Below are 27,192 nucleotides of genomic sequence, written 5' to 3'. Positions count from 1 at the left end.
TTCTCGGCTTGGCAAGCTTGGGCCAGCTGCCAATTTCGCGCGGCCGCGACATCCAACTCCACCGCGTCAAAGCACCAAACGCGAAATCACCATGGCAGACACAGACACAGTAGACCTCACCGTCGAATTCACGTAGGTCTCTTTCCTTCAACCCTCTCTCTGGTCCCATCTCTAAGCATTTCAGCGGCGGGCTTGAGCTGCTCTTTTCCAACCAACGCAAGCACAGAGTCTCAATATCAGCGCGAGATGCCAAAGGGCAACCTTCAAGCGTAGCGTTTCTCATTGCATGGCTATGCGACAACCTTATGAAAGATCCGCGGAAAGACATGTTCGTCCTGGATGATTCTGTGTAAGGACAAGCTATTCCACGCCCAGAAGTGCCTACAGCTGATTTCTCGAAGACGACCTGGTATACTTGTACTGATCAATGATGCCGACTGGGAGCTGGAGGGCGAGGACAAGTATGAGTTACAACCCGGGGACAACATTGTCTTTGTTTCGACGCTTCATGGTGGATGATACCCGCATTGCAACAGCTGCTTGTTGGGACTAGCGCTGTCATGGCAGTTCACTGTGCCCCATAAGCACATCTGAGATGAGCTTAGTTAGACCTTAGGTGAGAATGCTTCCAAAGGTCAACATACCGGCTCTCGTTTTATCATCTTCCAGACCAACGAACTCAAAGCTCGGCGAATTCTCGGTCTTGCAATTGGAGGTTCATATACAGCTAAAGAAACAAGACAACATATCACGTGCCCTCGAGCGTGCGCTTGGTTCTATAGTGAGTTCCAACCACAAGTCGATCTTTGCAATCACTGGCTAACCACTTGAAAAGGTGTAGCGGTTGTACGTACAACCTCTCGATCCGACACTTGGTTATCAGGTACTAATTCTCATGCTGTAGAGCACCTCGGATTCTGATATACAGTTTCAGTCTTCCGGTAACCCCGGTTCGTAAGTGCACATCCGCACCATGCCTGTTGTACGTTGCAGTCTCTGACAGTGTATCAGGATTCCGGGTAGGACCTCTGAACTTTTGCTTCATTCCTCTTCTTGCGCTTCTCAATATTCGGGCCAACCGTTATTTTGCATCTTGAATGCAATCCTTACATCGTCGACACAGTCTACCATGGACTCCGGAGTACTTGTTCAGAACAATGGTTGTTTGGCTCTCCGTCGCTGGCCACCCTTTGGACATTCTCGAGTTGAACTCACGTTCACGTTGCTTGCATTTTGCGACAATTGATCACTTCTTTGATAGGTGATCTTGCAAAGTATATCATTACATTCTGTTCCTGTGACAACTGGAAAGCCCTCGACATTCGACTGAGCAAAGGGAAAAGGTTGACCCCGCAGAGTCAGAGAGCTAGCTCATTGAACATCACGCTCTCGACGCTCTATCGTCCTCACCATTCTCCTTCCTTGGCAAGTATTTCCCATCCCAACAGCCGCCAAAGCTCGTCTTTGAACCAGTCCTGCACATTGGCTTCTTTGATCTTGGGTAGCGGTATGGAGTCCATACGAGCATGCGGCATTTTCAAGCATTCTTTGAACAAGTCATCGTCGCCTTCCTCTCGCACTCCAAAGACGCAATTCACAAGGGTTCTTTGCAGGCTCTCTCTTGCCGACAGGGACAGAGACATCTTCGTCGCGGACTTGGCATTGTTTTTTCTTCCTTTGCTAGAGCCAAGGAATTCCGGGGCTGACAGCATCAGGCGGTTAAGCAGATGAATGAGATAGGGTGCTTCCAACCGCATCTGCGTCTCTTCACATTCGCTGGTGCTGCTGGAATGCTTCGCTGCTTCGCCCTCGTTCGAAGTGTCCACTGCGGCACCTCTCAGGATCTCATCTTCGAGTGTCGGAGCCCTGCGTTGCCCGAAGACTGTTGTGTACAAGCGGTCGCCCAGTCTCTCTAGCAGACAATAAGCGAAGCCCTCGTATAAAGCTTTGTGCATCTCGTTGTTTGGGTCCAATCTGTCAATCGTACTGGCAAGAAAGTTGGCGTACAGGCTGAGGCGGGGCGTTGACCTGATGTTTGTGAAATGACCGGCCTTAGCCTTGCCCTTAGGCTTTGTCGGGAGAGAAGCGCTGGCATCTCGATCTGAATCAGGCGCGTTCTTGGTTTCGCCGACTGATACGAGTTCAAAGTCTCGCAGAAAGTCCTTGAACATCAAGACGACAGCATGCGTAGCCTTGCCTGCGATGCCCGAAGAGGGACTCAGCTTGCTGTATGCCACGATCACAGCGCTAGCAGCTCGGGAGCAAACAGTCAACGCATTGCCCAAGAGATTGTTGTCTGACATTCCCTCGGCCGTGATTCTCTCTACCTCGCGCTGTATGATCTGTGGTAGAGCGGACGTCGCTCGAAGCAAGTGATGGGCGATCTCATTCTCATCAAGATTGTGGTGACCTTTGGACGCTGTGATCATAGAATAGACACTGTGCAAGAGATCGTTGCCTATCTAATTAGCCACCGCAGATGTTTGGCACAAGAACTGACTTACCGATCTTGCCGGCACCATGATACTCAGCTTCAAAGGAGAAGTCTACAGCAGCGGACAGCGCTCTCGGCGGTGAGCTTTCCCGCTTTGGCCTTTTGGGCGACCGTGGGACAGGAATGGTGTCAATGTCTTGTTTCTTTCTCTTCTTGTTCGGTGCGTTGCTTTTCAAATGCTCCATTTTCGTTTTCAGCTTCTCAATCTCTAGCTGCAGATCCACAGCTTGTGATTCGGAAGCGTGAAGGGCGTCTTTCGTTCTTTCGAACTCGGAACGCCAAAAGGCAGACCTGTCGAGATGACGATATACCGAGCTAAGCGCATTTTCTCTGCGACCCTGAGCAATGTGCTGTCGGAGAAGTCGAATGTATTCTGCTACTGCAAGCTCAGGCGGCTTTGAGCGCACGACAGATATTGCGAATGCCATTGCCCTGGGACTTGGGCAAACAATGTCCTTGTCATCAGCGGCCATCGTGGCGATCCAAATCAGCTTTCAAGTCAATCTTGTGGAAGAGGTTGTTTGCGTGGTGTGGTGTGGTGTGGTGTGAGTAGGATCTGAGAAGGAATGAACGTTCAAGGCACCTTCCTGCCACGGACCCACTTGCTGGCTTGAGAGAAGGAGCAATGCCGCTCATGCTACCACCGCGATGGTGCGAGGGTCGGTCCAATACAAGGAAACAGACTGGTCCTACCTGTCTACAATCTTGAGAGTCAATCCGAAGTTTCTTTCCAACCAAGTATCTAAGGAGTGAGGGCCTCGAATCTGCCTTGCTTTGAATTCCTGGCTTCCTCGATAGACTCGCGGAATCTGTTCCAAAGCACCTTCACTTCGCCTTCAAGCTTCATGCGGTCCAGAATCTTGTTGGCGTATTTGCGCTTCTTCCTAGTGCTCCACTTGTCACGCCTGGACAACTCCTCCGCTCTACCATACCCTTGACGCTCTAGCCACACCTCCACGTACGCGTTCAGATGAAATCTCCAGTGCTGAAGCTGATGTGCGGTACGAGCATTGGCGCAGCAGAATTTGCCTACGTAGAAGATAGTGTCCGTCGAAGCGACCTGGACGCCGTTCCCGTCGCAGTCCTGACGGCCTTCTCCCCCGAATTGAGATGTGTCAGAGTCAGAATCAGACTCGTCGTCCTCGCCGTTGTCAATATCCTCAAGAGTGTCTCGATGGTATGGCTTGCCAATGAACTGGATCTCATACGTCGCTGGATGGTTCGTCCGGTTGCAGGCATCACACTTGTCCCTCATCCAATGCTCAGCTGAAGCTCGATCAATCATATCGAAGCGCATCTCGGGTCGCGCATTCAGCGCAGTCGTGAAGACTGCCGTCCATGCCGAGGACGTGAACTTGGATGCAGCGAGACCACGAACCTCGTCATCCAACTTCTTAAATGTGAGCTTGTACAGAGGGTCGTCTTTTTGGAATGCTGGGTTGATCTTCTTCTGCACCATCCACTCCACCGCAAACTCGAACAGCTCTTTTGGCTTCATGGAGGCATATCTCGTGAATTCAATCGGGACGTCTTCCGGTGCGCCCAAAGTGTCATCGCCATCTTCTGCGAGGAAGTCTGCATCTTCAGCATCCTCTTTGAACATCTGGCGCGAAGACAGAAATCTAGGAGCAGCTGTTCCGTCTTCATCGGCGTCATGGTCATCATCCATCCCAATCACATCATCACTGCCACTGGCTTCATCGACAGAGTCTGCCGAGGAACCTTCTCCTGCTGTTTCCTCCTCTTCCTGCACCTGTCCAAGATTCGCACCTCGAGCACGCTTGAGTCTCTCCAGTGCCTTCTCCCGAGCGCTCATGTGTGCCGATTGCGTGCTACGAGCCGGTCGCGAGGAGGACTCCACATCACTGCTGGGACCGAGAAAGTCTAGGTCTTCTGCTAGGTCGTCTTTTTCTTGCTGGGTCGCTCGTCGCGAACGCTTAATGCGTCGCCGACTGGGAGTCTTGGGTGTCCTATCGCTGTCTCCACTGCCCTCGATCAGCGATCTTCGTCGCTTTCTTGAAGACTTTTCGATCTCGACAAGATCTCCGTCGCTGTCTTCAGGCGTGGGAGATTCTACAATGAAGTCGTCTTTCGGCAACCGTCTCCTCTGACGACGCTGAGTCCCGGCGGTTGTAGGCAAGTCGTCTTCTTCCTCCTCGTTATCGCTGACGTGCACTGGCCGTGGGGCTCTGGCGATGATACCCTCGTCATCAGAATCCACTAGAACGTCCGTTCGTGAACTGCGCGTGAGAGGGCCTTCCTTGGGCCTCTGGCTTCGCCGACTCGGTGCTACGATATCGTCTTCATCGCTGTCTACCTCCTCTTGTTGCGCGTCTGCTTTCAATGTGCTCCGTTTCCCTCTGCTCTTCGCTTTTGTCTTGTTCATGATCTTGCGTGGAGATGGCAGATTGCCATCAGAGTCATCACTAGAGAGCTCAACCATGCGCCCTTGTACTTGAGAGGAGAACATTGTGCCGCCCTTGGTGGACTGAGTGCGCGCGGAAGACGAAGGTAGCTTTACGGGTGCGTCGAAGGAAGAAGCGTGTCTTGAATTGCCGAAGTCCAGTCGTTGTTGCCTACAGCGCGACTTCACTCGGCCAGCAGTGAGACGTCGCTGTGAAGATCTGATAGGGTCGTCGTCCCTCTCAATCGCGCCGTCCGCTGAGGCAACTGCTGCAGCGATCGAGACACTGCCGTCATTGTCTGACGGAAGCGTCTCTGAGTGATCTAGTCTGCGGTCCTTCACTTTGCGACGCTTAGCAGGACTTGGCGACCCTTCGATTGTGACCGTTGCTGCGCGGTCGCGGATTTGTCTGTTGTAGTCTTTGGAAGCAGGCGAGGAGGACAGCAATGGCGAAAAGGTCAGGCGCGTTTGTTGCTTTCTCTTAGACGGCATGGTTGTCTTGACCAGCAGTGTATGGTCATGGGAGCATTCTCAGTCCAAGGTGCATGCGACAAGATGTGTGTACTGATAATAAAGTCTCAAAATGGAAGACGCGCAGTGACGCGACGGAGGGTGATCATGGCAACATGGATGGTGATGATGGCGATGACGGAAGCTCGGAAGCTTTGCCTCTCCCGTTCTCGAAGCAGGGTGGGTCTGATTCGTCAAGTGCTCGAGCCGCACCAATTGCCCGGTCCGATCGCGGCACTGGTGGGGCTAGAGAGGGGCTCTTTGTGTACGAGGCTAGGGAGCTTACTACAGGTTGTTTCTCGCTTGCTCCCAACAGTCATTCACTCACATGTTTGTCGCATGCTACCTCCTCCACATGTGCGCATTGTGGCTTCCCAAATGAGACCTTTGCACGGAGTCAGAGTCCCTCATTCAACTGCAATGGCTGCAAAGCGGGCGAGCGCAGACGACTTCGAGCAGGGACACGAGGACCATGTTTCAAGCACAGCATTACCGGAAAAGCAGCCAACAGAACAATTTCCACAGTCGCGAAAATCCAATGCCTGTATGCAAAAGTCTCCTTCGTCCTCTACCAGATCCTGATAATGATTGAAGTCACAGAGTTGATGAGGGCGAAGCCAAAGATTCAGCCTACCAAGGAGAACCGTGATGAACCTAGCAAGCGGACCACTTTCTTCGGCGGTGATGGCCTAGCTGCCTACACCGTGGATCCAGCTTCCTTCCCGCAAAGTCGAGTGATTTACTATAATGACAAGTTCACTGTCATCAACGACCTCTACCCGAAAGCATCCGTACATGTCTTAATTCTCCCCCGAGATCCGGCAAACAACGTGCAGCGCGGACAAGAGGCATTTGAGGATCCTCAATTCCTAGAGGATTGCCGACAGGAGGAGCAAAAGGTTCGGCAGATGGTTGCAGAGGAGTTGCGACGACGCTTCGGTAAATTTTCGAGGTCCGAGCAAGCACGCATACAGGCTATGGAGTCGGACGACCCTCCTGCAGAACTTCCACCGGGTCGAGACTGGGCCAAGGAAGTGATATCCGGCACCCATGCCAATCCATCCATGAATCACCTCCACATACATGTGCTTAGCCGTGACATGGTCAGTGACCCCATGAAGAAGCCCAACCACTACCTATCTTTCACCACAGACTTCTTCATTGGCCTCGATCAGTATCCGCTCCCTGCGGATGACCACAGAAGGAATTACAACCATTTCCCGGAAGATATGTGTTGTTGGAGATGCGGTAAAAACTTTGGTAGGAAAATGGCGAAACTGAAAGAGCATCTCGCGGAAGAATTCGAGGAATGGAAGAATGAATGAACGGACTGGAGACAGCCTAACCTTTACACACCAGCGAGAAGTGTTGGTGGCAGCCTGACGCCCTAAACGCAAGCGTGTATGTGGTACAAACAGATGGTGAGTTAATTCTTGGCCTCGATAGGGTATCGCCGGTTCATCTCGTCGCTAATGAAGCACCATAGCATAGAATTTGGACAATGCAAGTGGGGATTGGGTTCAGGATCCAAGCATTGCAGGCAGGAAACGGAATGCAAGTGCGTCTGAATTGCTTCGTAGAGCGAACATTGCCACGGATTGCCTCACAGCGTGACTCACTTGTAGATTCCTTTCCGTCGGATGGCCATAGCAGCGAGAGTGCGTTGGTGAGTAGCCTCTGGATTTACCGTGGTTGGATTACGCATCTGGAGCGGATAGCGGAGATGACTTTTGCACGAACGCTGACTTGCCGAATGCCTGGTTCTGACCAAACGCAATACAGTAGCTCCATCACATCCGCAGCTCTCGTCAACGAGCGGGCCATCCGATTGATCCAAGCGACGCACCCCCCATCTGGCGAGACAGACACGTCTCATCGTTACACAGACAACGTTGGCACGCCAAGCCGACCCGAGACCACCGACTTTTCAACATTTTGTGACCTGTCCTTGATACGCTTCACAACGACTGCATATGCAGTGTCGCGCTGATAGTGCATCAATTGATGCACATGGATTATAACGCCACCGAATCGGGGTCAGGATAGGTGCATGGTCCGTTTACGTCGTTTGTAGCATTCATTTTCAGAAGGCAGGGTTGTGACATTACGGCGGAGCTTATTACGGGTTGGCTGCGGAAGCGGCAGGGGCCGTGGCAACCTCGAACACTTCAAATCGCCCCTTCCACGCGCATGTGAAGAAGAAGCACGCACTTTCCACGCACAGAAACCATCGACTCAATCTTCGACGAGACACTCTCAGCTCAGCTCTGGCCATCTGCGCGGGCGGCCATATTCTTCTCGCAGAGCGGCCTCCAAACTTCCAGCTTCACCAACATTTTTACTTCGCGCTAAAATATTGATTTTCATCAACATCACTGCACTCGCAGAACTTCATCAAACTGGCTCCTTCAGCAATCGGCACGTCGACACCAGACGTGCAACCAGGATACCGAACCAGAATGGCGCAAGATCCGATCGGCACTCCTCGCCGCTCTACCTCGTTGGCCAATTCTGCCACTTCTGCGACTGGTCTTGGCCGCAGCGCCTCCAACAGCATTTGGACGACCGATTCCGCGCCAAGTCGCGTGACAAGCGGAGCGACCGCAAATACTGCCAGCTTGGCGGTCGGTGGAAGCCAAAGCGAACATGTTCAAGGCCTCTGGGACCGCTTCACTTTCCTCAAGAATACCGATAACATCAAGAATAATCTGCTTGAAGACGTGCTCACTCGATACAGCCATCTCACGCAAGTGTTCGAGGAGTACAAGCGTGAAAGTGAGTGCCTGGTAGCAGCGTCGGCAACCCACTCCCAGACCGAAGAAATTACGGCGTGGCGAGAACACTGCGATAAGTTGTTTGATCTTCTGGTGAGTACAACCCGTGATCTGGCGATGATCCTGTTATTGGGTGACTGCTGCTTGCGCTGTGCTCGAAGATGTTATCAGAGCTGACTGTCTCGTAGACGCGCGACGCATTTGCCATGATCTTGATTGATGGTGATAGTATGATCTTCAATACAGATCTCCTTCGTCTCGGCGAAGAGGGTGGAAAGAAGGCTGCTCGCCAACTGAAGTCGGCGGCCGCCAAATATCTCGCCAGCCTCGATGGCATGCCGAAGGATCTCCGGATTGCCGCTCGTTTGTATACGAACGTGAGCGGCCTTGCTCAGACTTGTGTGCGTGCACGTCTGGTCAGCTCTGTCACCATTGTCGAAGATTTCCTCCGTGGCTTTACGTACGGAGACGACCTCTTTGACGTTATCGACGTTGGATACGGTAAAGACCGCGCCGATGGGAAGGTTATCGCCAATTTCAAGCACGAAGTCCACAACTACCAGTGCCGACACATCCTTTTCGGCTGCAGTCACGACAATGGCTTCGCCCGGCACCTTGAAAGATACACCCACGACGATGCCACTGTCGCAAAAGTCACGCTGCTGGAAGGCGTGCCATTCGAAAAAGAACTTCGAACTTTACCCTATCAACAGCAGAAGTTTCCTGGTCTTTTCCGCGACTCAAAAATCGTCGTCAACTCGGTGGACCTCGTTACTGCAGACTTCTCACGACTGCGTCATGACTCTAAGCACAACCTGAACGTCTTCAATCCGAACAGTGCGGTGTTCACTCCACCAAGCCAGACACCGGCGCCGACAACGCCAGCATTCAGCCCGAAGACGTTGGCTAGCGATGCTCTGGGACCTCTTCGCAACGACCTCACGCGAACTAATTCTATGAGCTCCGTTGCATTGTCTGAAGCCGCACCATCTGTTTCGACCCCGAACGGCGGAGGTTGGGCTAATATCGCGAAGGGCTCCGCACACCTGCCTTACAAGGATCTGACCAAGAAGGTGGCAGAACCTTTACCAACAGGACCTGCGGTATTGCTCAACAAGGACGACCAGCGAATTGATGTGGAGATGGAATACGACCACGAAAAGGTCTTTAGTCTGAAGAAGATCAAGCTATGCAATCAACACTACATTGGGCGCGGTTGCTGTCACTATCAGGCTGGAAATCGTAATTGCCCGCATCGCCATGATCTCAATTTATCAGCGGAAGATCGGAAGTGGCTGCGTGTTGTGGCCCGAGAGACAGTGTGCAAGAAAGGCACTGCCTGTCTCGAGCTGGACTGCATCTATGGCCACCATTGCCCTTATCCGAAGCAGACAGAGGGCCCACAGAAGGGCATTGCTTGCATAAATGGGGTAAATTGTCGGTTTGCCAAGGAAATGCATGGTATGGACATGACGGTTGCGAAGACGCTGAGAGAGCAGGATCTGGAGCTGATGGACGCATAATGGATGGTTCTGAAGGTAGAAGCAGTCGACGCCCGTTCGTTCCACTCCCTGGTGTGCACAAGTACCCTGCACATGGGAAGCGTAGTCAGTCGTTGATGATGCGGCACAGCAGCAAATGCTGATTAATGGGAACTTTTCACTCAATCATATATGTCTCTCTCACGTGGACTCTCGCCATCCTGACATCGTGGCCATGCTGTGGTGTTCAACATGCACCACCTTACTTCGGCCTGAACGAAACGGCGGCGGGCGCCAAGGCTCCCATTGTGGTCGAGCCGACCGGCGTCTGCGTGCCACGTGCTTGTCCTTACGCGTCAATTGGCGCCGCTACTTCAAGGTTGTATAAGGACGGTCGTCGCACGCTTTTCGCCTGCGTACAATAATCACTATTATAGATCGACCTGCTTGCCCTTGTCGCGCGCACCAGCTCCGCCCAATCAGTGGCTCCTCCTCGAATTACCATGCGCTCCGCGTACCCTGACCAAGGCGACCGGGTTAAGCTGTTGTACACGAAATGTCTACAGCAGGTGCCTTGACTTCGTCACCGTCTCTGTCTCCGCGCTCCTCCTTCCACCACAGCAGTCCCCGTGCATTCGTGCCTGCTCACCGCTCTCCGGCCGCCAATCGTGTCTCACCAAGAGCCTCATACTCTCGCCCGTTCAATGCACCGGCCACATCCTCCGCGCCTCAACAGCCACACAAGTCTTTCCTCGAAAGTGAGCCGGTAGCGGGCAGTGGAGCGGGCTACGTGGATGCTGGCACCCAGTACTCGCCGGACGGGTTCCCACCAACAGCAAAGGTGGCTGCAGCGGCTGTGGACAGGCCGGTGGGGAGCAGGACGGCGGCCAGCGGCAGCAGCAGTAATCCACCCTCTACTGCCACCGTCACCGTCACGAGGAAGCGCAAAGAGGCTGCTCCGCCGCCGGACTCGTCTCCCGAGCCCATGAGCGGCGCCAGCGCCTCCTCTGGCGCGCCACATTCTGCTCAGCCCAACGAGCCGGGAGTTAGAGACGAACGATCTCGCGTTGTTGGCAGCGCAAGTACACCCTCAAACACAGACCCCGAGCTTCAGGAGGCCCGCTCGACTCATGGACACTCAGCCGCGCCCAAGAGATCCAAAGCAGTACCCGGAAGCTCAAAGATCATGCCGCTGAAGTACGAGACCTGCAGCCCTAAAGACTTGGGTGTGCTCATTTCTAATATGCTCATGGAGCTCATCCGGATCAACGACAGAATACCCTTGCGCGACGGACGATTGACTAGATTTCATTCCCGGGCACCACCAGGTATAAGCGTGTCTGACTACCTCCAGCGCTTAATTCAACATGCAACACTTTCACCGCCGATATTACTCAGTATGGTGTACTATATTGATCGATTGTGCACATTATACCCAGCTTTCACCATTAACAGCCTCACGGTCCACCGTTTTCTTATCACGGCGGCAACCGTAGCAGCGAAGGGGCTCAGTGATTCTTTTTGGACTAACCCTACTTATGCACGGATAGGAGGCATTCCCGTGTCGGAACTGGCGACTCTCGAACTGGAACTTTTGCAAAGAGTGCAGTGGAAGATTGTGCCGAAACCAGAGGTCTTGGAGGAGTACTATTCGAGCTTGGTAGACCGTGCGGATGGCTATGAAATCGAGGCGGGTAGCGCTTCCTCTGACACCAGTAGTTTGGCCGAAAGCGAGGAGGCCGCTTCTAGCTCCAGCCCCAAACTTGCAAAGCGGGAAGACGAGAACATGGACGTCACGTGAGAAGAATGGTGGAAACAGAAATTAAGCGATTTCGAAAACGCATGGGCAAAAGAAGGCAGGGAACCAGACCAGCGATCCAGCGGACTCGCACCTGAGAACTTACGAACAAGGTACTGGCAATGTGCCAGGAGTAGCGATCAGGAATGCCATGGCCATATGTCAAAAGGATCGGTTTTCCTATTGAATCGCAGTCAGTGCCGCTTTGCAGGGCTCTAGGCTTACAGATACAGTGTATTGTCACCTGTATCTGCATCTGCGGAGCTGGGTACATGTGAGAGGAGAGACTGGGCCTGCGAGCCCGCAATATAGCCGGAATACTCTGCTGCGCAAGCCGCAACTGACATGCGAGGAGGTCGTTCTGACGAACGGTACGTACAGATTATGATGAGACGGCGGATTGGCAATTTGAGCGTCCAGCAACATGCATCAGCAGGCAGTATAGTGTGGCTTTGATACAGCATGACCCGATACAAATTCGGTCCCTAAATTACCACATCTTGATCATGATCCCCTTTCTGTATGTTCAACTCCAAGTACTGATTTGGTCTTATAGTCTTCCCTGCCAACCCTACTCCGAACCCCCTTTACACATTGCACAATCGCATCATAAAGCACGGCTTGCCCATTCAAAGCGATCAATTATAGTCATGAAGCAGATGCGTCTTCGATTTATCGCCCGTCCAGCGGTACTTTCTCGCCCACGCTTTACCAAACAGGAAACCCGCGGAAGCCCATTCGTCCTCGTCGAGCATGCCATCTGCATCGTGACATGCAGTACTCAGATTCCATGTTCTCTCACGATGGAAATCTTCGCCTCGAACAGTCCAGTCCGCGGTCACTACTAGGTTCCCAATATACTGTGTCACAGTGTCCAGCATGGAAAGCGCTTTCATCATTCGAAAAATCTCGTGCACAGTTTCAGCATGCGTGGCCCTAGTATAATCGTCCTGGAACGTTATTCGAAGTGACAGCTTGTGAATATAGTGTGGGCCTGGGGTCGAGAAGGCCGGGTCATGATGCAAGAAACTGGGGCCATTGAAGATGAAGCGAGATAGGAAGTTGAGTAGTGTTCGAAATGCATGGCCTGGTTGTCGTGGCCAGCCGCCGTTGCGCCGAAACGCCTCTGTGCTGAGAATGCGTAGATTGACATGCAAATCGAGAGGCGAGCCCGGCTGCAGACTATAGTTCAGGAGAGTCCACTTTGGAGTGTAGATATAGCCTTTTGCGAGGATATCAAGCTCGAAGCGTATTCTATGACTTCGAGCAAGGTGCTTGGTCAATTGCAGAGTCTCTCCCCTGATTTGCTTGCATGTCGCGACTAAACCCAGCCGTTGCCACGTACATTCTTCAGTCCAGAGGTAGAGCTGTCCGTCTGTGCCTGGAGGAGGTATGGTTCGACATGTCTTTGTTGGCCTCTCGAACCTTTGCTCGATAACGTTGAGATAGATCAGGTCTCTGAGCTCACGAGGCAGAGCGAGCAATTTGCACGATACATTAGAAGTCGTCATCGTCAAAAAGCGTCTGTGAAGCGTGCCAAATCAGTGTTTTGACGCCATTGAAAGCGCAGGAGTCAGTGGGATTCCAGACGAGAAGATCAGAAAGTAAGACACGGGAATAGGCACCTTTAGCAGTAGGTTTCCGGCCGTTTCTCATATGTAAGAAGCCGCGAATAGCGTCGTTTTAGCGGCGGAAGGTGAATAACCAGAATAACGGCTAATTTGAGGTTTAGCAGTAGGTTTTAGTAGCGTCCACTGAACGATTGCTTAGTAAGCAAAGGAGGTGCTAAGAAGCGACCGGGGTCGTAGACCTTACTATAATTAGCACTATAGAATAGACGTTAATTGCGATAGTATACTATAGCGTAGTACGACTCGGACGGCTTCTCGACGGATAGTAAACTCGAAGAAGATATAGCGGCTATTTATAGTAGAATATTAGTAACTACGGCGGCTATATTAGCTTCTAAGGTAGACAATCTACTAGATCTAGCTATTCGCCGAGATAATAAGACTAAGCGTAAATACTAGCATAGACAGGCTCGCAATAATAGGCTATATAAAGAGCCGCGAAAGTATCTAAAGGATAAGCAGTAGTTACTAGAAACATACTCTAATACTAACTTCTAAGGTAACTTCCGCTTTACTAAGTAATAGGTGCTAGAATTAACTAAATTGCTAGATATTAGGTCTATTAAACTGCTAAACCGTATACGGTACGATCTAACAATAGTGCTATATATAGTATATAGAAGGCTCTTAAATCTAGGCTATTAGCGCAACCTATACTAGATATTTAGTCGTAGTAAGGGTTAGGTATCTATCGTATTTAATACTGCTTATACTTAATTAGTAAGGCGCTAGAAGGGTCGATTAGTATAGGACTTCAATCGATTAAGTAAAGAATACCTATAGTAGATAGCCGTTACTATCGCTAGATTAATCGATATTAAGTACGTATTTAGTTATATTAATAGTACCTTACGGAAGTACTATAGACCGACTTATAACTAGCGGCTATTCTATAATAGCTATAAGCACTTCTATAGCCTTAAGTATTAAGGTATTGTCCTTCTAGATAGCATAATATTGCTATATAGTCTAGCACCTAGCTCCTACGATAATATAACGCTAATACTAGAGAGCGGATTTAATAAGGTATAGAAGTCGTATTTCGAGCCGCCTAGATAGCTACCTCGGCCCTTCGAAGAGCGAGTATTCTTATATAGTAACTAAGCATATAATATAGTCGATAGTGTTATAGGAAGCTAGAAAACTACAAATAGCGAGTTTCGAAATGCGAGTAAGGCTACGGCGGCAAAGGAGATAAGTGCTATACGTTAGGCGGTAGAATAGGGCTTTACTAAGGTAGTAAATAACTTCGAGATAATAAAGTATTTCTATAGATTGCGAGTCGAGTTAATGCCGGTTAGAGCGATGTATATAGTAGCTACTTTGCTTACTAATTGCCTAACCTGCTATTATAGTAATAAGATTAGTCGATTATACGGTATACGGCCTCCGAGTATACGAGAATACCTAGCTAATCTACTACCTGTACCTTATCTAGCTTAACTAGCTAACGGTAACCTTCTACGCTATAGTAGGCACTTTAGAGCGGGCTTTTAAGCAGGCGACGAGGTATTTAATAGCGGCGCTTCGTTTAGATATAGTCGTACGGATATACTAACGCACGAGACTAATAAGATTAAGGTTATTAATATAATAGAGGAATATAGAAACAGGTAGAAGAAGTCGTAGGTTAGGAAATAGCTAGATACGGGTATATCCGCACTAGCGTATAGTATAGCGCGACCGATGCTTTGCGACTCTAAATATAATAATAATATTACTATTTTTAAACCTTCTCGTATACGCTATAATCTTTAGTATACGGCGTATACTATCGTCTAAAAATAAATAAAAACGAGTAATGCGTTATTACGTAGCGAGTCGAAGATTGTCGGAGCCCGCTTACTAAGCGATACTACTCGGCTTTCCGCGTCGCTTCGAGCTATATACTACTATACCTGCCCTATTTTACCTCGCGCTGCTAGTAATCGAAACCGGATTTATCGACCGAGCTTAAACCCTGCGATTTATATAGAAAACGACGCTCTTAGCGCTCTCGTACCGAACTAGAGTACGATTTCGAATAGGCAATTATAAAAGAGGATATTAACTAAGTAATTACAATATTTATAACAATAAGAAGGACTATAACTGCTTTACCCTAACTCTAAACCTAACCCTAATACTAATATATTAAATTATCTACGAGAATACCTTATCGTCGAGGGTATTAAAGTCTACGAAGCCGTCGCTATCGTTATTATTGTCTATCGGGTCCGTTTAACTACCTATAACGATATTATTAGAAGGAAGCTCTATTTAAGACAATAGTAACGGCCTTAATAGTAACGAAGCGGTTATCGTCGCCTATAGGGCCTAGATACTAGACTAGATAGCATCTATTTAATATACTATCTTTAGCTTAACTTCCTTTACTATAGCGCTTATTACGGCGTTTAAGTCGCTTCCGGCGCTTACAAACCTAGCAGGACTTAGTATGCTCGGAGCCTCGCTAGCGGCGCTAATAATAGAGACACTTAAAAACTCGAATAGCGACCTAATTCTACGTCTTAAGCTACGGCCTTTAGCTAGTATTCTTAGTATATTAAACATAGGCGACAGTACCTCTTTAAGTATAGCTCCTTATACCTATATATAAGAAGGGTCTGTTAGCAGGTAGATAGGGTAGTAGTAGGTATAGGTAGTATTCGATAAGGAGCTAGGAGGAGAGGGAGGAGGGCAGGCAAGTTAGCCTATTGCTAAGCGCCAAGCCCTGCCTAAGGCACTAAGACCCTAGCTTTACTTAGCCTAGTCACATGCCAATCACGTATAGCCTCTTTAGCCCTAATATACGCTTCCCTTCTAAAGGCCGCGCCCTCGTAGCCTATCTATGTTCTACGACCTCTATTGCCGCTAACTTAGCAAGTCTAATAAGCTACTTAGTCCGCGCTGAATTGAACACTTAACTACCTAATTATATAACTATATTAAACCTTACCTTCTAATATAATGTCTAACTCTAACTACGCTATCCTTATATACAATAAAGTAAAGGGATATAAAGCTATAAGAATTGAGGACTATCGACTAATTATAATACGAGCGCACCTTCCCTACTATAATAGGTAGGTATACGGGATATTGTAGCACTGCCTCCGTTCTAAGTAATGTCGTATCGAGTTCTTTGCGTCTACTCTTAAAAGACCTAGTAATGTCCGCTTCCGAGGGTTGTCCGCTTCCGAGGGTTTGTTCTTATTATTACGAGGGCTATTATTTACTTTTCAGAAAAAACACAGCTCGTCTAGTTTCTATAGGTAAAGGCTATTATAAGTACAGTAGTTAAGGTTCGCCTCGCTTAAAAGGTTAGAAAGATCGAGGAGTAACCTATTGTCCGCAAGATCGATCCTAGCTAGCTTAGCTCTATAGTTTTGCCCTTAGTTAGTTAGTCTATTAGTCTACTTAATCTTTTAAGCGGCTTAAAGTTTTAACTTAGCCTCAAAGTTTAATTAAAGTTTTAATTAAAGGTACCTTAAAGTTTTAACGTAGGTAAGGTTAATAACAGTAGCGACTAGGTAATATTAACAATAGCGGCGCTAGCCGTCTTAGCGCTAACTTTACCTTGCTTCCGGTTTCCTTCTTTAACTAACAACAATATTAGTAATACCGTTACTAACATAGCGGTGTCCTTCTTTTCTCGAATAGTAACACACCCCGTAACACTGTTACTAATATAGCCGCGCCGGCCGCGCCGTCCTTCGCTAGCTCGTAGCGCGACGCTATTATCTTCCTTACCGTTATTCGTACGCGCGCGCGTATCGCCCTTATCGATCGCTTAGGCCTTAGGGCCTCGATAGAATAGAGGAACAAGAGGGGCGCTAAGAGAAGGGTCTTATAGGGTACGCTAGTAAAGAGGTAGATTCTATAGTAGTATAGTCTTATTGTCCTTTGTTGCTAACAATTACTTGCCTCTAATTAGTTAGCTAATAGCACCCCGGGGGTAGCATTGTTCCTAGGTAACATTATAGGCCCTTAGCCTTCTTCTTGTTCTTTATACTAGTCTAATACTTATCTAACAACTTAGTTATATCCTTAAAGGAACCTTTAGCTTCCTATAAGTCCTATTTAGGTAAATAGCCTTGCTATCTTAATAGGTACTCCTTCTTGCCTTGCCTAGTCTAGTGCTTTAGAATACGTTCTATAGACTACAGCTCTTTACTATCCGCTAGTATATCTTTATATTTAGCAGGGGCTTTATCCCCCTCGCGTAGGTAATATAGCTTAAGGAGGGATATATAGAAGGTATTATAGATAGTATAATAAGGAGGAAGCTACAACTAATAGGCCTATGCGGAGGAGCCCTTAACTTCTCGAATACGGAATAGACTAATGTATCTTAGTGCGAGCTTAGGCCTTATTTTGCCGTTAGGTAATAGGTGCTTGCGGATGCGGAGGTTCTTAGTGCTTAGTATAACTATATCGCCTTGTTTAAAGGTCCTTAGCGTATAGTGCTTGTCGTAGTAGGTCTTTTAGTACTCTTAAGCCTTTATTAACTTCTCGGCTATCTTAGCATAGATTTCCCGCATCTTCTAAACCCTCTTAATAGCCGCTAGTGTTTCGGGTACTTAACGCGCTTCCCTTTCCTTACGCTCGGCCTCGAGCGATAGGGGGTCTTGTAGTATAGCAGCGTTCTAGCCTATTATAGCTATATAGGGTGAGACCTTGGTTAATAAATGCACACTATTGTTATATACGAATTCGGCTAGTTATAGAAGGTCAACCTATCTATTAGAGTCTTTATTAATATAGCTACGTAGGTACTACTATAGCGTAGCATTTTGCCTCTCTATCTAACCGTTAGTCTATAGATAGAAGGCTATTAATAGCCGATGCTTTAGTCTTAGCTATAGGCATAATTCGCTTTAATAGTACGATATAAATATCGAGCCCCTATCGGAGACTATCCCCTTAGGGGTCCCCTAATAGCTATAGAAGATGTTGTTCTATAGGGCTTTAGCTATATTAATAGCAGTCTAATCCTTTCGAGTAGGAATGTAACGAGCACCCTTAGTAAATCGGTCTATAATAACTAGTATAGCGTTAAAGACGTCTTTGCTTCCTCTTCGCTTAGTAGGGGGAAGACCTATAATAAAGTCTATTATAAGCTCTACAAAAGGCTTCTTTAGAACAGGGAGTAAAGACAACTCGCTAAATAGTAAGTGCTTTAGTGCTTTAACTCGCTAGCATACTATATAGGTCTGTATATACTCCTTTATATGCCGCTTACTATTTAGCTAGTAGTATATACGCGATAGTAACTCGTGCGACCTCTCTATACTATAGTAACTAGCGAGTTTACTATTATAGTGCCTCTTTAAAAGCTCTTATCTAATCGATTGTTTAGCGGGGACATAATACCTGCCCTTAAACTTTAAGTAACCTTTGTCGTCGATCGACTAATTGTTGTTACTCTTACTAGATCGAGTCGCCCGCCTACTTACAAGCTTATTAATACGCTCGATAGCAAAGGCGTCCCTCTACTAAGCACGCAACAGCTTATCTATAAACGATTAACTATCCCTATTTACAAGGTTATTTAATAGTATCTATACTGTCGAACGAGGTACGTATTATATGCATCTAATAGCACTAGCAGCCGGAACTACTACAACCTCTTCTATAGTACTGTCGCTATATAGGCTATTACTATAGATAGCAATGTCTTTAATCGAGTTATTATAGCTCGAGCGATCTACGTCCTTTCTTTTAACGTATACTAGAAGAACGACAACTCTGCTATAGTATTTGTTATCGCCGCGGGGTCCGGAAGTCCGCTTATCCTACGCTTGCTTATTAATAATACAGGCTATAGTAATCTTATACTATAGGGTTAGAAACAAAGAATTGATGTGTTAGGTCTCGCTATCGTAATTAGGTCGCCTCGATAGGCTATCGGCAGGGTTACTTACGCCTAGCCGGTATAACATATTAAAATCAAACCCGGCGAGGTAGACGGCCTATCTAGCCTGCCGACCTATAACCCTAGTAACCTTAGTAATGCTACGGAGGTTGTTATAGTCTGTATAGACCTGAATTGTATGCTAAGCACTATTAAGATAGTAGCGCTAATACTTAAAGGCCTTAACAATAGCTAAGAGCTCTTGCTCGTAGGTCTTATAGCGACGTTTAGTATTAATTATCTTCCTCGAGAAGAAGGCAATCGGGTGCTAGTAGGTGTTATTAGCCTATTGTAACATAATAGCTAATATAGCGAACTGTAAAGCGTTAGTCTCAATTCGGATCTGTTTGCTTAGCACGAAATAGTATAATAAGGGGACTTTAGTAAATCGCTTCTTTAGACCGTTAAAAGCGGCTTGCGTTTTGTTAGTCTACCTAAACTCTCTAGAAGGGTTTGCCTTAGTCTTAGTAAGCTCAGTTAATAGCATTATATACCTCGAATAGCCCTTAATAAAACGGCGGTAGAAATTAGCGAAGCCGAGGAACGATTAAAGCTCCTTAATAGACGTAGGAATAGGCTATTTAGTAATTGTTTTGATCCGATTAGGATTAGCCTTAACACTATCAGTTAATACGATAAAACTAAGGAAGGCTACCTCCTTAGTAGCAAAGGTGCATTTAGAAGGCTTGTAATACAGTCTATAGGCTCGTAGGCGGTTAAGGACCTTACGGACTGTAGCCTAGTGCTCTGCAATGTTAGGTAAGTGTATATAAACTAGGATATTATCTAGGTAAACTATATAGAGGTGATCTAATAGGCCTAATAGGGCCCGATTAATATAGGACTAGAATATAGCAGGGGCATTAGCTAGCCTAAATAGCATAACTAAGTACTCGAAATAGCTATAGCGAGTGCGAAAGGCTGTCTTCTATTTATCGCCCTTGCGAATACGAATGCGGTAATAGGCGTCCTTAATGTCTAATATAGTGTAGTAGTAGGCACTAGAAAGGCGATCGAGGGTCTTATTAATAAGAGGAAGTGGATAGCGATCTTTAATAGTAATAGTATTAAGCCTACGATAATCGATATAGAGGCGTAGGCTACTATCCTTCTTTAGTACGAACAGGATAGGGGCACTAGCAGGGCTGTTACTGTACCGAATGCGGCTATTAGCTAGGTTTTCCTCTAGGTACTTACGTAATACAGCAAGCTCTCGCTTACTAAGGTTGTAGAGGGGGCTAAAAGGAACCTCCTTACCCTCTATAATGTTAATCTTATAATCCGTCTCCTTAAATATAGGCAATATCGATACTAGGTAATGTTTAAATACATCGATATAGGTCTCTCGAATAGGTACTAGTATACGTTCGAGCTAATTAGGGTCTATGCTATTAGGGGGCATAGGTTTATCGTTATTACTACCGAGCAGGTCGGCAGTCGGATTAGCTAAGGCGGAGGCTAGTATTAGGTTGCTAATAAACAGGACCCTAATATTATTAGGACACTCGCTAACATTAATGTGTTTAATATCCTCTTTCCTAGCGATTCCAAATCGCTATTATTGACTGCCTAAGTCTATAACTATAGCATAGTACTTAAGAACAGGGTTGCTAATAACAATGTCGGATAGGAGGCTGTCTATATCTACCGCGTAGGCAGTAAAGTTTAGTAGGCGTTCATTTCCGAGGTCGTCTTTTAGAACTATAGGAACATAGTAGGCCCTATAGGTTAAGTACCGAGCGTTATTAAACTAAGCAAGGGTTAGTAGGTTAGTTTTCGGCAGTTGTCGGAGGTCTAATTACTTAGCTAGGCGATAGCTAATAAGGGCACTAACTAAATTTCCGGGATCTAGCATAACCTTTGCCTTATAGTTAGTATCGCGCCTAGATATAAGACAGGTACGTATAATAGCTAGCATAATGTCGATAGTCTTACGCCGTATAAGGCTAACAGTTAGTACGGCGCTTACTCTTTTTTCGACTAATTAAAAGAGCCGACTAGGGTAGTATTAGCGGCTAAAAGGTGTTTCCTATACTTAGCGGAAGCACGGTCAATTCGGGCCTAGTCCTTAGGTTTGTCGTATTAGCCTAGTAGATAGCTAGTGCTATTACAATTAAAGCACTTTAATCCGGTTAGGGGGTTGCTATAGCCGCTATTACTGCTATTATTAGTTAAGCGATTAGTACTATAGGGATACGAGCCCCTTCTACGGCCCCTATCGCGGCCTCCTCTATATAGCCGGCGGCTATAGCCTCTTCTACGGTTATTGTTACTATTCCTATTATTAGCATTGTTGTTATAGTAGGAACCTTAATTTCCTCCGCGGCTACTACGATTGCCGCGGTTAGTACTAGCTAGCCGGATCCTCGATTCTAGTCGTTATTAGAGCTAGACAGCTCGTTCGGCTGTTTCTACTTCGACTATAAATTGAATACGTATTAGGTTAGCTTGTTCGAATATACGGCGACGGTCTAATTCGAGGATAAGTTCCTATCTAAGTTTTAGGCGTATTTCCGAGATCTATATAGAATTAGTCTTAGGCGGAAGGTTATCCTCGAGGGTCTTTAAATAGGCTTTAAATAAGCGAGCCGATTAATTAGTCTTCTATTTAGCTCGAAGATACAGGTCCTAAGCATATTATTGCCTTAGTATAGGGTTTCTAAGGGTATCTAGCATAATGGTTTTGTAGGTCTGCTACTAAATAGCGGTCTAGTCGTCGAGGGAGTCGAAATAGTTATCCTATATACGCTTTAGGTCGCTATTAATGTACTGCATAGCGTGTACGACTAAGGAATAGTCGTCTAGTAGCGCTCTTAGTGTATTACGCTAGTTAAGTTTATAGTTACGAATGTAGTCGTTGTACTGCTTTCGACTAGAGCTATTAAACACGGTATAGTCCTTAAGTTTAGCGTCCTTCTTTTAGATAGGTAGTAAAGAAGGTCCTACTATTAGCTTAGCAGTAGTTGTTAGAGATTCCTAGAGGCGGCGAATCTTAAGAAGATTATCCTTTAGCTATTATTCTTAACGCAAGGCAGTAAGCCTGTTTTAGGTAGCTTCTTAAAGCCTCGCTACTAGCTAGGGGCTAAAGGCTAGTTAGCTATATCGACAGTTGACAATATTGCTAAGAATGTCGTTAATAGGCAACTCTAGGTCGTTACCTAGAATTATAGGTTCTTCGGTAGGCCTAGCAGCAGGCTCTTTAGTAGGAGGCACTTTAGTAGGTACTCTAGTAGGCACTTTAGTAGGAGGCGCTTTAGCAGGCACTATGCCGCTAGCGTTGTCGTTGCTAGCGCTGCTAGCGGTAGCACGGTTGTTGTTTCGTAATAAACTAGCTATTATAAGGGACGACACTAATAATGTATTATTAGCCCCTAAGATACGGGTATAGCGGAATTAGCGAGTATCGTTCTAATATACTTAACTTAGTGTAATAGGCCGTATAGAAGGCCTTGCTTAATAATTAGTACGGTTGTTTTAATAGAATAGTACGTATAGGTCCCGTTCTTCGGGCGTAATATAGTTAAATCGATAGTTTTCGTAGCTATACCGCTAAAAGCTTGAAATAAGGACTATCTAGCTACTGCCCTTAAAGGGTAGATCGAATACTATATAAGAAGGGTCTGTTAGTAGGTAGATAGGGTAGTAGTAGGTATAGGTAGTATTCGATAAGGAGCTAGGAGGAGAGGGAGGAGGGTAGGTAAGTTAGCCTATTGCTAAGCGCCAAGCCCTACCTAAGGCACTAAGACCCTGGCTTTACTTAGCCTAGTTACATGCCAATTACGTATAGCCTCTTTAGCCCTAACACTATAAGCCTCGCTAAAGTCGTTTAGACTCGAAGTCTAAACGATAGCGCTTAGTAAGCTAAGCAGTATTGCTATCGGCCGTACTTAGCGTAGATAAGTCGATAACTTCTACTCGCTAGATAGGCGTTATTAGAGCTACTAGAGCGGCCGCTAGAGTTACTACTAAAGCCTAGTTATTGCGCTAAGACAGTATCGATAGTATAGCGTTACGTATGTTCTTAGTAGGATAGTAAAATGCCCTTAACTCCTTAGTATTTAATACCTTCTTACGCTATATCTTATCTAGTCGAAATAGTGTCTCTATAGCCTTATCGAGAAGCTAGTCTTAAAGTGTCTCTGCAATAACTATACTAGAAGCTCCTTCTAGTAGCCTTCTAGTAACAACTCGGCGCTTAATTATTGCATAATAAGCCCTTACTAGATTACTAAGAGTTAGCTTACCTAACGGCTAGCTAGCGAGGATAATAGCCTTAAAGCTATTATTCTATTTACGTACCTTGCTAGTTACTCGTTTATAGGCAATAGTAGCCCTAACCTTAGTAAGCGTTAGCTTACTATCCGACGAGATATAGCTATTACTGTTAACTCGAGCATTATTATTGCCTTATTCTTTAGCAATAGAAGCGGCAATAATATCGTCTTAAGAAGGGCTAGTATAGTCTAAAGTTTGGCTGTCTGTTTAAGTGCCGCCTAGCGTAGAAATAGGCGCCTTAGTTAGTATAGAAACAGGCTCCTTAGTTAGTATAGAAACAGGCTCCTTATTTAGCGTAGAAACAGGCTGTCTAATAGCCTTAGAAGCGGCTAGATTAGCTATTATTAGACTATATAGTAAAGGTTAACTATAATAGTCTCGGAAGGTAGCTAGTAGTATATAGAAGGAAGGGCCTAAGCGAGGGTATAGATCGCTCCGCGAGAAGTCGAAACCTAGATTAAGAAGGGTAGTAATACTAGGCAGGGTTTATATTAGGGTAACTAGAGCCGCTATAGTGCTTAGAGTGTTTAATTTGCTAACAAATGTAGGCTTCTAAGTACCTACTATACTCTCGAAGGCCTAAATATATGCCTCTCTCGAGGTACGGACCTAATTCTAATTATAATTGCTCTCTGCCGAGGTCTCCGTAGCTGTTCCTATAACAGCTCTTAGAGTAATTAACTAATTATATATAGGCTACTAGACCTATATAACCCTTAGCAGCCGCCTAGCGACCTTTACCTACTTCTTACTAGACTCTCCGTCTTTATATATATATATAAGGGGTGTATAGTAGCTAGTAGGTAATAGCTACTATACTAGAAGACTAAATTTAATAGAAGGCGGAGACAGGGTTTAAACTATTTAGCTAAGGATTTAGTATACTCCTTTACTTAACTACTAACGGCCTAGCGCAGGGTCCAATTAGCGTATTTTCCTTTATATAAGCGTATACGGTTGACTATACGAGCTCGTATAGTTACCTATACTTTTATTTACTTAATTCTTTACGTACGGATAACTATACGGAGCTTATTTACTTGTTGAGGCGCTAATAAGTGCTATTGCCGCGTGCACGGAGCGCAACTGCCCTTCCAAACCTACTGCTAAAGGTGCCTAATCACAGGTCAACAAGAAAAGGAGTGCTGTCGTACGAGTCACGACATGATAACCTCGCGCTTCTGTTGAAGTGTTCAGCAGATCCCTGCCGCGAGCCGCGGACCGCGGTGCGAGCCTTCGGAAGCATAAATTTAGAACTAACGGCTAGCGGCTAGCGGGTAAAGACCGGGAGGGTCTCACAAGATGAATGCACCTCATATCGCCAACACCAACAATACCATCCACGTCGGCGCAGCATAGCGAACAAACATGGCAAACTTTCGGGCAGCTATATTGCTTGCAATAGCTGCTTCATGCTCTGCAGCTAAGCTCACGGTATCGATTCCGCCATCACAGCTTCTCGAAAACCCCTACGAGCTGCCTGCTTCAACACACGCAGTCCTGCTTGGCCCGCCTGGAATACGATACGATGCCCCTCTGCGCCGCGACAACACCTTCGTGTTTCCCGATCTGCCAGACGCAAGCTACCTGCTCACTCTGCACTCTCGCGACTTCTTCTTCCCGCCTCTCCGAGTAGATGTCATCGCGAATCCCGAAGAGAATGCACAGAACATCAGTGCATGGCAGACCTTCCGAGGCAATGAGTGGAGCAATAAGGGACATTCGTTCGGAGAGGGTAAAGACGAGCTCAAGATTGATGTGATACCTGCTGCAAGGAAAGACTTCTACCAGCAGAGAGGAGGATTCAACGTTTTGGGGTTCTTGAAGAGTCCTATGATCCTGATGGCTCTCTTCTCGGTCGTCATGATCTTTGGGCTCCCATATCTTATGGACAACAGTAAGTACCGATGCGACCTACCCGTTTAGTCTAATGGGAACTGACGTCTTGTAGTGGACCCAGAAGCAAAGGCGGAATTCGAAGAGATGTCCAAGAAGTCTCCACTCACGGGCTCCAGTGGTGCCGCAAGTCAAATGCAGAATTTTGATCTGGCGGGATTCCTGGCAGGTCGATCAAGTGCGCCAGCAGAACAGCCAGCTCCCGCTGCAAGCGGAGGCAAGAAGAGATAGCCTACGAACAGATACAATAGACGAATCTCATGCTTGACGGCCTCCCGGTCCGCTATTCCAGCTGTTTACAATCATGCCAAGCCTAAAGTTTAGCCAGTGGTTTGCGAACGGCCCTCTTGCTCATGTTGCAATGCGGCCGCGATCAAATGATCGTACTCATCAGCTCACAGAATCCTTGGCTTTAGGCTAAGCCGATGCGGAGTCGGACTCGGCAGGTTCAGCTAGGGTCGCAGCTCGACATGATGTAATAATGTTAGATCCATATGAGCTTCTCTGTGCCTAGCATCAACGCAACTTCTTTCTCCATGGCACCTATCAAGGTTGGACTCATCGGCTACGGATCGTCCACCAAAGTTTTCCACCTGCCTTGGATCCTGCCAAATGACGACTTCCATGTACATGCGTTTCTCCAACGCGCCGAGGCGCCCAAAGGTCCTGTCGAACCTGGTAAACATTGTACAGTAGACTATCCTCAAGCGAAACACTACAGGACAGGGGACGACTTCTTTGGAGATGCTGACTGAACTTGTCATTGTCTGCACCAAGCATGATACGCACTTTCATTTTGCAGAGCTTGCGTTGAAGGCTGGAGAGCATGGTATATCATATACAAGCGGTATTTTATTTATCCAAGCTAAGCAGTCTCCAGTTGTCGTCGAAAAGCCCTTCACGATAACAACCGCCGAAGCCGACAAATTAATCGCCTTATCAAAGCAGACTGGTAAAGTCTTAACCTGCTATCAAAACCGACGCTACGATTCAGACTTCCGCACCTTACAAGCACTCGTCCAACAAGGGGCCTTCGGCAAAATCACAGAATTCATAAACCACTACGACCTCGACAATCCACCATGGATCCATTACGACAAGCCAGCCGAAGCAGGAGACGGACTTCTCTTCGGCCTAGGCTCCCACAGCATCGACCAAACCATCCAGCTCTTCGGTCTCCCAAAAACAATCTTCGCAACCAAACGCTCAACTCTAGTCTCCAACGGCGCAGACGACACCTTCACACAATCTTCCTTCAATACTCCGGCTCACAGAAAGATCTCCTAGTCACAATAAAAACCAGCGTCGTGAACCCAATGTCCGTACACAAGATCCCAAAATTCTCCATTCGAGGCACGCATGGCTCGTACTTCAAGACCGGAGAAGATCCTCAGATCGAACAGCTTTTGGAATTAGGGATGAAGCCTACGGATGAGAAGTTTGGTGAGGAACCGGAGAAGTATCATGGGTATTTGACTACGAGGAAAGATGATGGGGGCAAATTTGATGGTGTTGTGAAGAGTCGGAAGGGGAGTTATGTGGATTATTATAAGGATCTTGTGAAGGCGATTCGTGGGGAGGCGGAGTTGGTTGTGAAGCCTGAGGAGAGTAGAAATGTTATTCGGTTGATTGAGCTTGCTAATGAGAGTGCTGAGAAAGGTGTTTTGGTGGAGTGGAAGGACTAAAAAGGTGTGAGGAAATTTGAAGGAGAGTCAACAGGTACCTTCTGTGTTGATTTTCCTTATGGTTATATCCCTTAGTCTTTACTGCCTTACAGTTCAGCCTGATGCATTAACTTTCTCTTTCGAAATCCTCAGAAGGCACTACTGTCTCGCTCGTTATCGCTCGGAATGTATGCATCATGCGAGTCCAGTACAGACAGTCTTTCTTTGCATTGACCACTACATGTAGTTACTCGGTACAGAGCTTACAGCAGGTACAAAACAAAACCAGAAAGCCTCATACCCTTCGCCATTCTACAGGCCTTGTGTGCTTCTTCAAAGTCGATCAATCAATAAGTCAATCCATCGCGC

The 27,192-nt window shown here is 47.0% G+C and overlaps 9 protein-coding genes across 9 annotated transcripts; 6 read left to right on the top strand and 3 right to left on the bottom strand.

Moving 5' to 3' along the window:
- Positions 1-164: 164 nt before the first annotated feature.
- MYCFIDRAFT_133060 (uncharacterized protein) lies at positions 165-519 on the top strand (the record flags this gene model as incomplete). The annotated part of the gene is made up of 2 exons (XM_007925326.1): positions 165-349; positions 402-519. Coding segments are annotated over 2 exons (303 nt in total), but the record flags the coding sequence as incomplete, so codon positions are not given.
- An 887-nt stretch (positions 520-1,406) lies between these two features.
- MYCFIDRAFT_82074 (uncharacterized protein) lies at positions 1,407-2,967 on the bottom strand (the record flags this gene model as incomplete). Its single annotated transcript, XM_007924635.1, has 2 exons — positions 1,407-2,419; positions 2,505-2,967. 2 exons carry the CDS (start codon positions 2,965-2,967, stop codon positions 1,407-1,409), a joined length of 1,476 nt encoding a protein of 491 aa, XP_007922826.1.
- Positions 2,968-3,236: 269 nt separating this feature from the next.
- Positions 3,237-4,097, bottom strand: MYCFIDRAFT_39486 (uncharacterized protein; the record flags this gene model as incomplete). The annotated part of the gene is made up of 1 exon (XM_007924205.1): positions 3,237-4,097. One exon carries the CDS (start codon positions 4,095-4,097, stop codon positions 3,237-3,239), a length of 861 nt encoding a protein of 286 aa, XP_007922396.1.
- Positions 4,098-5,992: 1,895 nt separating this feature from the next.
- Positions 5,993-6,733, top strand: MYCFIDRAFT_186479 (uncharacterized protein; the record flags this gene model as incomplete). Its single annotated transcript, XM_007925325.1, has 1 exon — positions 5,993-6,733. One exon carries the CDS (start codon positions 5,993-5,995, stop codon positions 6,731-6,733), a length of 741 nt encoding a protein of 246 aa, XP_007923516.1.
- A 1,134-nt stretch (positions 6,734-7,867) lies between these two features.
- Positions 7,868-9,705, top strand: MYCFIDRAFT_82071 (uncharacterized protein; the record flags this gene model as incomplete). The annotated part of the gene is made up of 2 exons (XM_007924634.1): positions 7,868-8,183; positions 8,429-9,705. 2 exons carry the CDS (start codon positions 7,868-7,870, stop codon positions 9,703-9,705), a joined length of 1,593 nt encoding a protein of 530 aa, XP_007922825.1.
- A 355-nt stretch (positions 9,706-10,060) lies between these two features.
- Positions 10,061-11,970, top strand: MYCFIDRAFT_52511 (uncharacterized protein). Its single transcript, XM_007924368.1, has one exon. The coding sequence runs from the start codon at positions 10,220-10,222 to the stop codon at positions 11,462-11,464; it is 1,245 nt and encodes a 414-aa protein (XP_007922559.1). The 5' UTR covers positions 10,061-10,219; the 3' UTR covers positions 11,465-11,970.
- Positions 11,971-12,099: 129 nt separating this feature from the next.
- Positions 12,100-24,603, bottom strand: MYCFIDRAFT_171933 (uncharacterized protein; the record flags this gene model as incomplete). The annotated part of the gene is made up of 8 exons (XM_007925324.1): positions 12,100-12,760; positions 12,803-12,985; positions 13,016-13,112; positions 19,306-19,319; positions 24,341-24,349; positions 24,388-24,497; positions 24,549-24,557; positions 24,592-24,603. 8 exons carry the CDS (start codon positions 24,601-24,603, stop codon positions 12,100-12,102), a joined length of 1,095 nt encoding a protein of 364 aa, XP_007923515.1.
- MYCFIDRAFT_59341 (uncharacterized protein) lies at positions 24,601-25,430 on the top strand. The gene is made up of 2 exons (XM_007924436.1): positions 24,601-25,160; positions 25,215-25,430. The coding sequence occupies exons 1-2, from the start codon at positions 24,632-24,634 to the stop codon at positions 25,388-25,390; spliced, it is 705 nt and encodes a 234-aa protein (XP_007922627.1). The 5' UTR covers positions 24,601-24,631; the 3' UTR covers positions 25,391-25,430.
- Positions 25,431-25,695: 265 nt separating this feature from the next.
- MYCFIDRAFT_82067 (uncharacterized protein) lies at positions 25,696-26,844 on the top strand (the record flags this gene model as incomplete). Its single annotated transcript, XM_007924633.1, has 4 exons — positions 25,696-25,851; positions 25,904-25,988; positions 26,040-26,374; positions 26,434-26,844. The coding sequence occupies 4 exons, from the start codon at positions 25,696-25,698 to the stop codon at positions 26,842-26,844; spliced, it is 987 nt and encodes a 328-aa protein (XP_007922824.1).
- Between the last annotated feature and the right edge of the window lie 348 nt (positions 26,845-27,192).

Source organism: Pseudocercospora fijiensis, assembly GCF_000340215.1.
Source record: "Pseudocercospora fijiensis CIRAD86 unplaced genomic scaffold MYCFIscaffold_2, whole genome shotgun sequence".
NCBI lineage: Eukaryota > Fungi > Ascomycota > Dothideomycetes > Mycosphaerellales > Mycosphaerellaceae > Pseudocercospora > Pseudocercospora fijiensis.
This window is presented reverse-complemented; position numbering and strand designations above follow the sequence as displayed.

What these genes read in the sequence shown, in the direction of transcription:
- MYCFIDRAFT_52511 (XM_007924368.1), top strand. Translation starts at nt 10,220, where the DNA reads ATGTCTACAGCAGGTGCCTTGACTTCGTCACCGTCTCTGTCTCCGCGC.
- MYCFIDRAFT_59341 (XM_007924436.1), top strand. Translation starts at nt 24,632, where the DNA reads ATGGCAAACTTTCGGGCAGCTATATTGCTTGCAATAGCTGCTTCATGC. An exon ending in CCCATATCTTATGGACAACA is followed by an intron (nt 25,161 to 25,214) that starts GTAAGTACCGAT and finishes GACGTCTTGTAG; the next exon opens with TGGACCCAGAAGCAAAGGCG.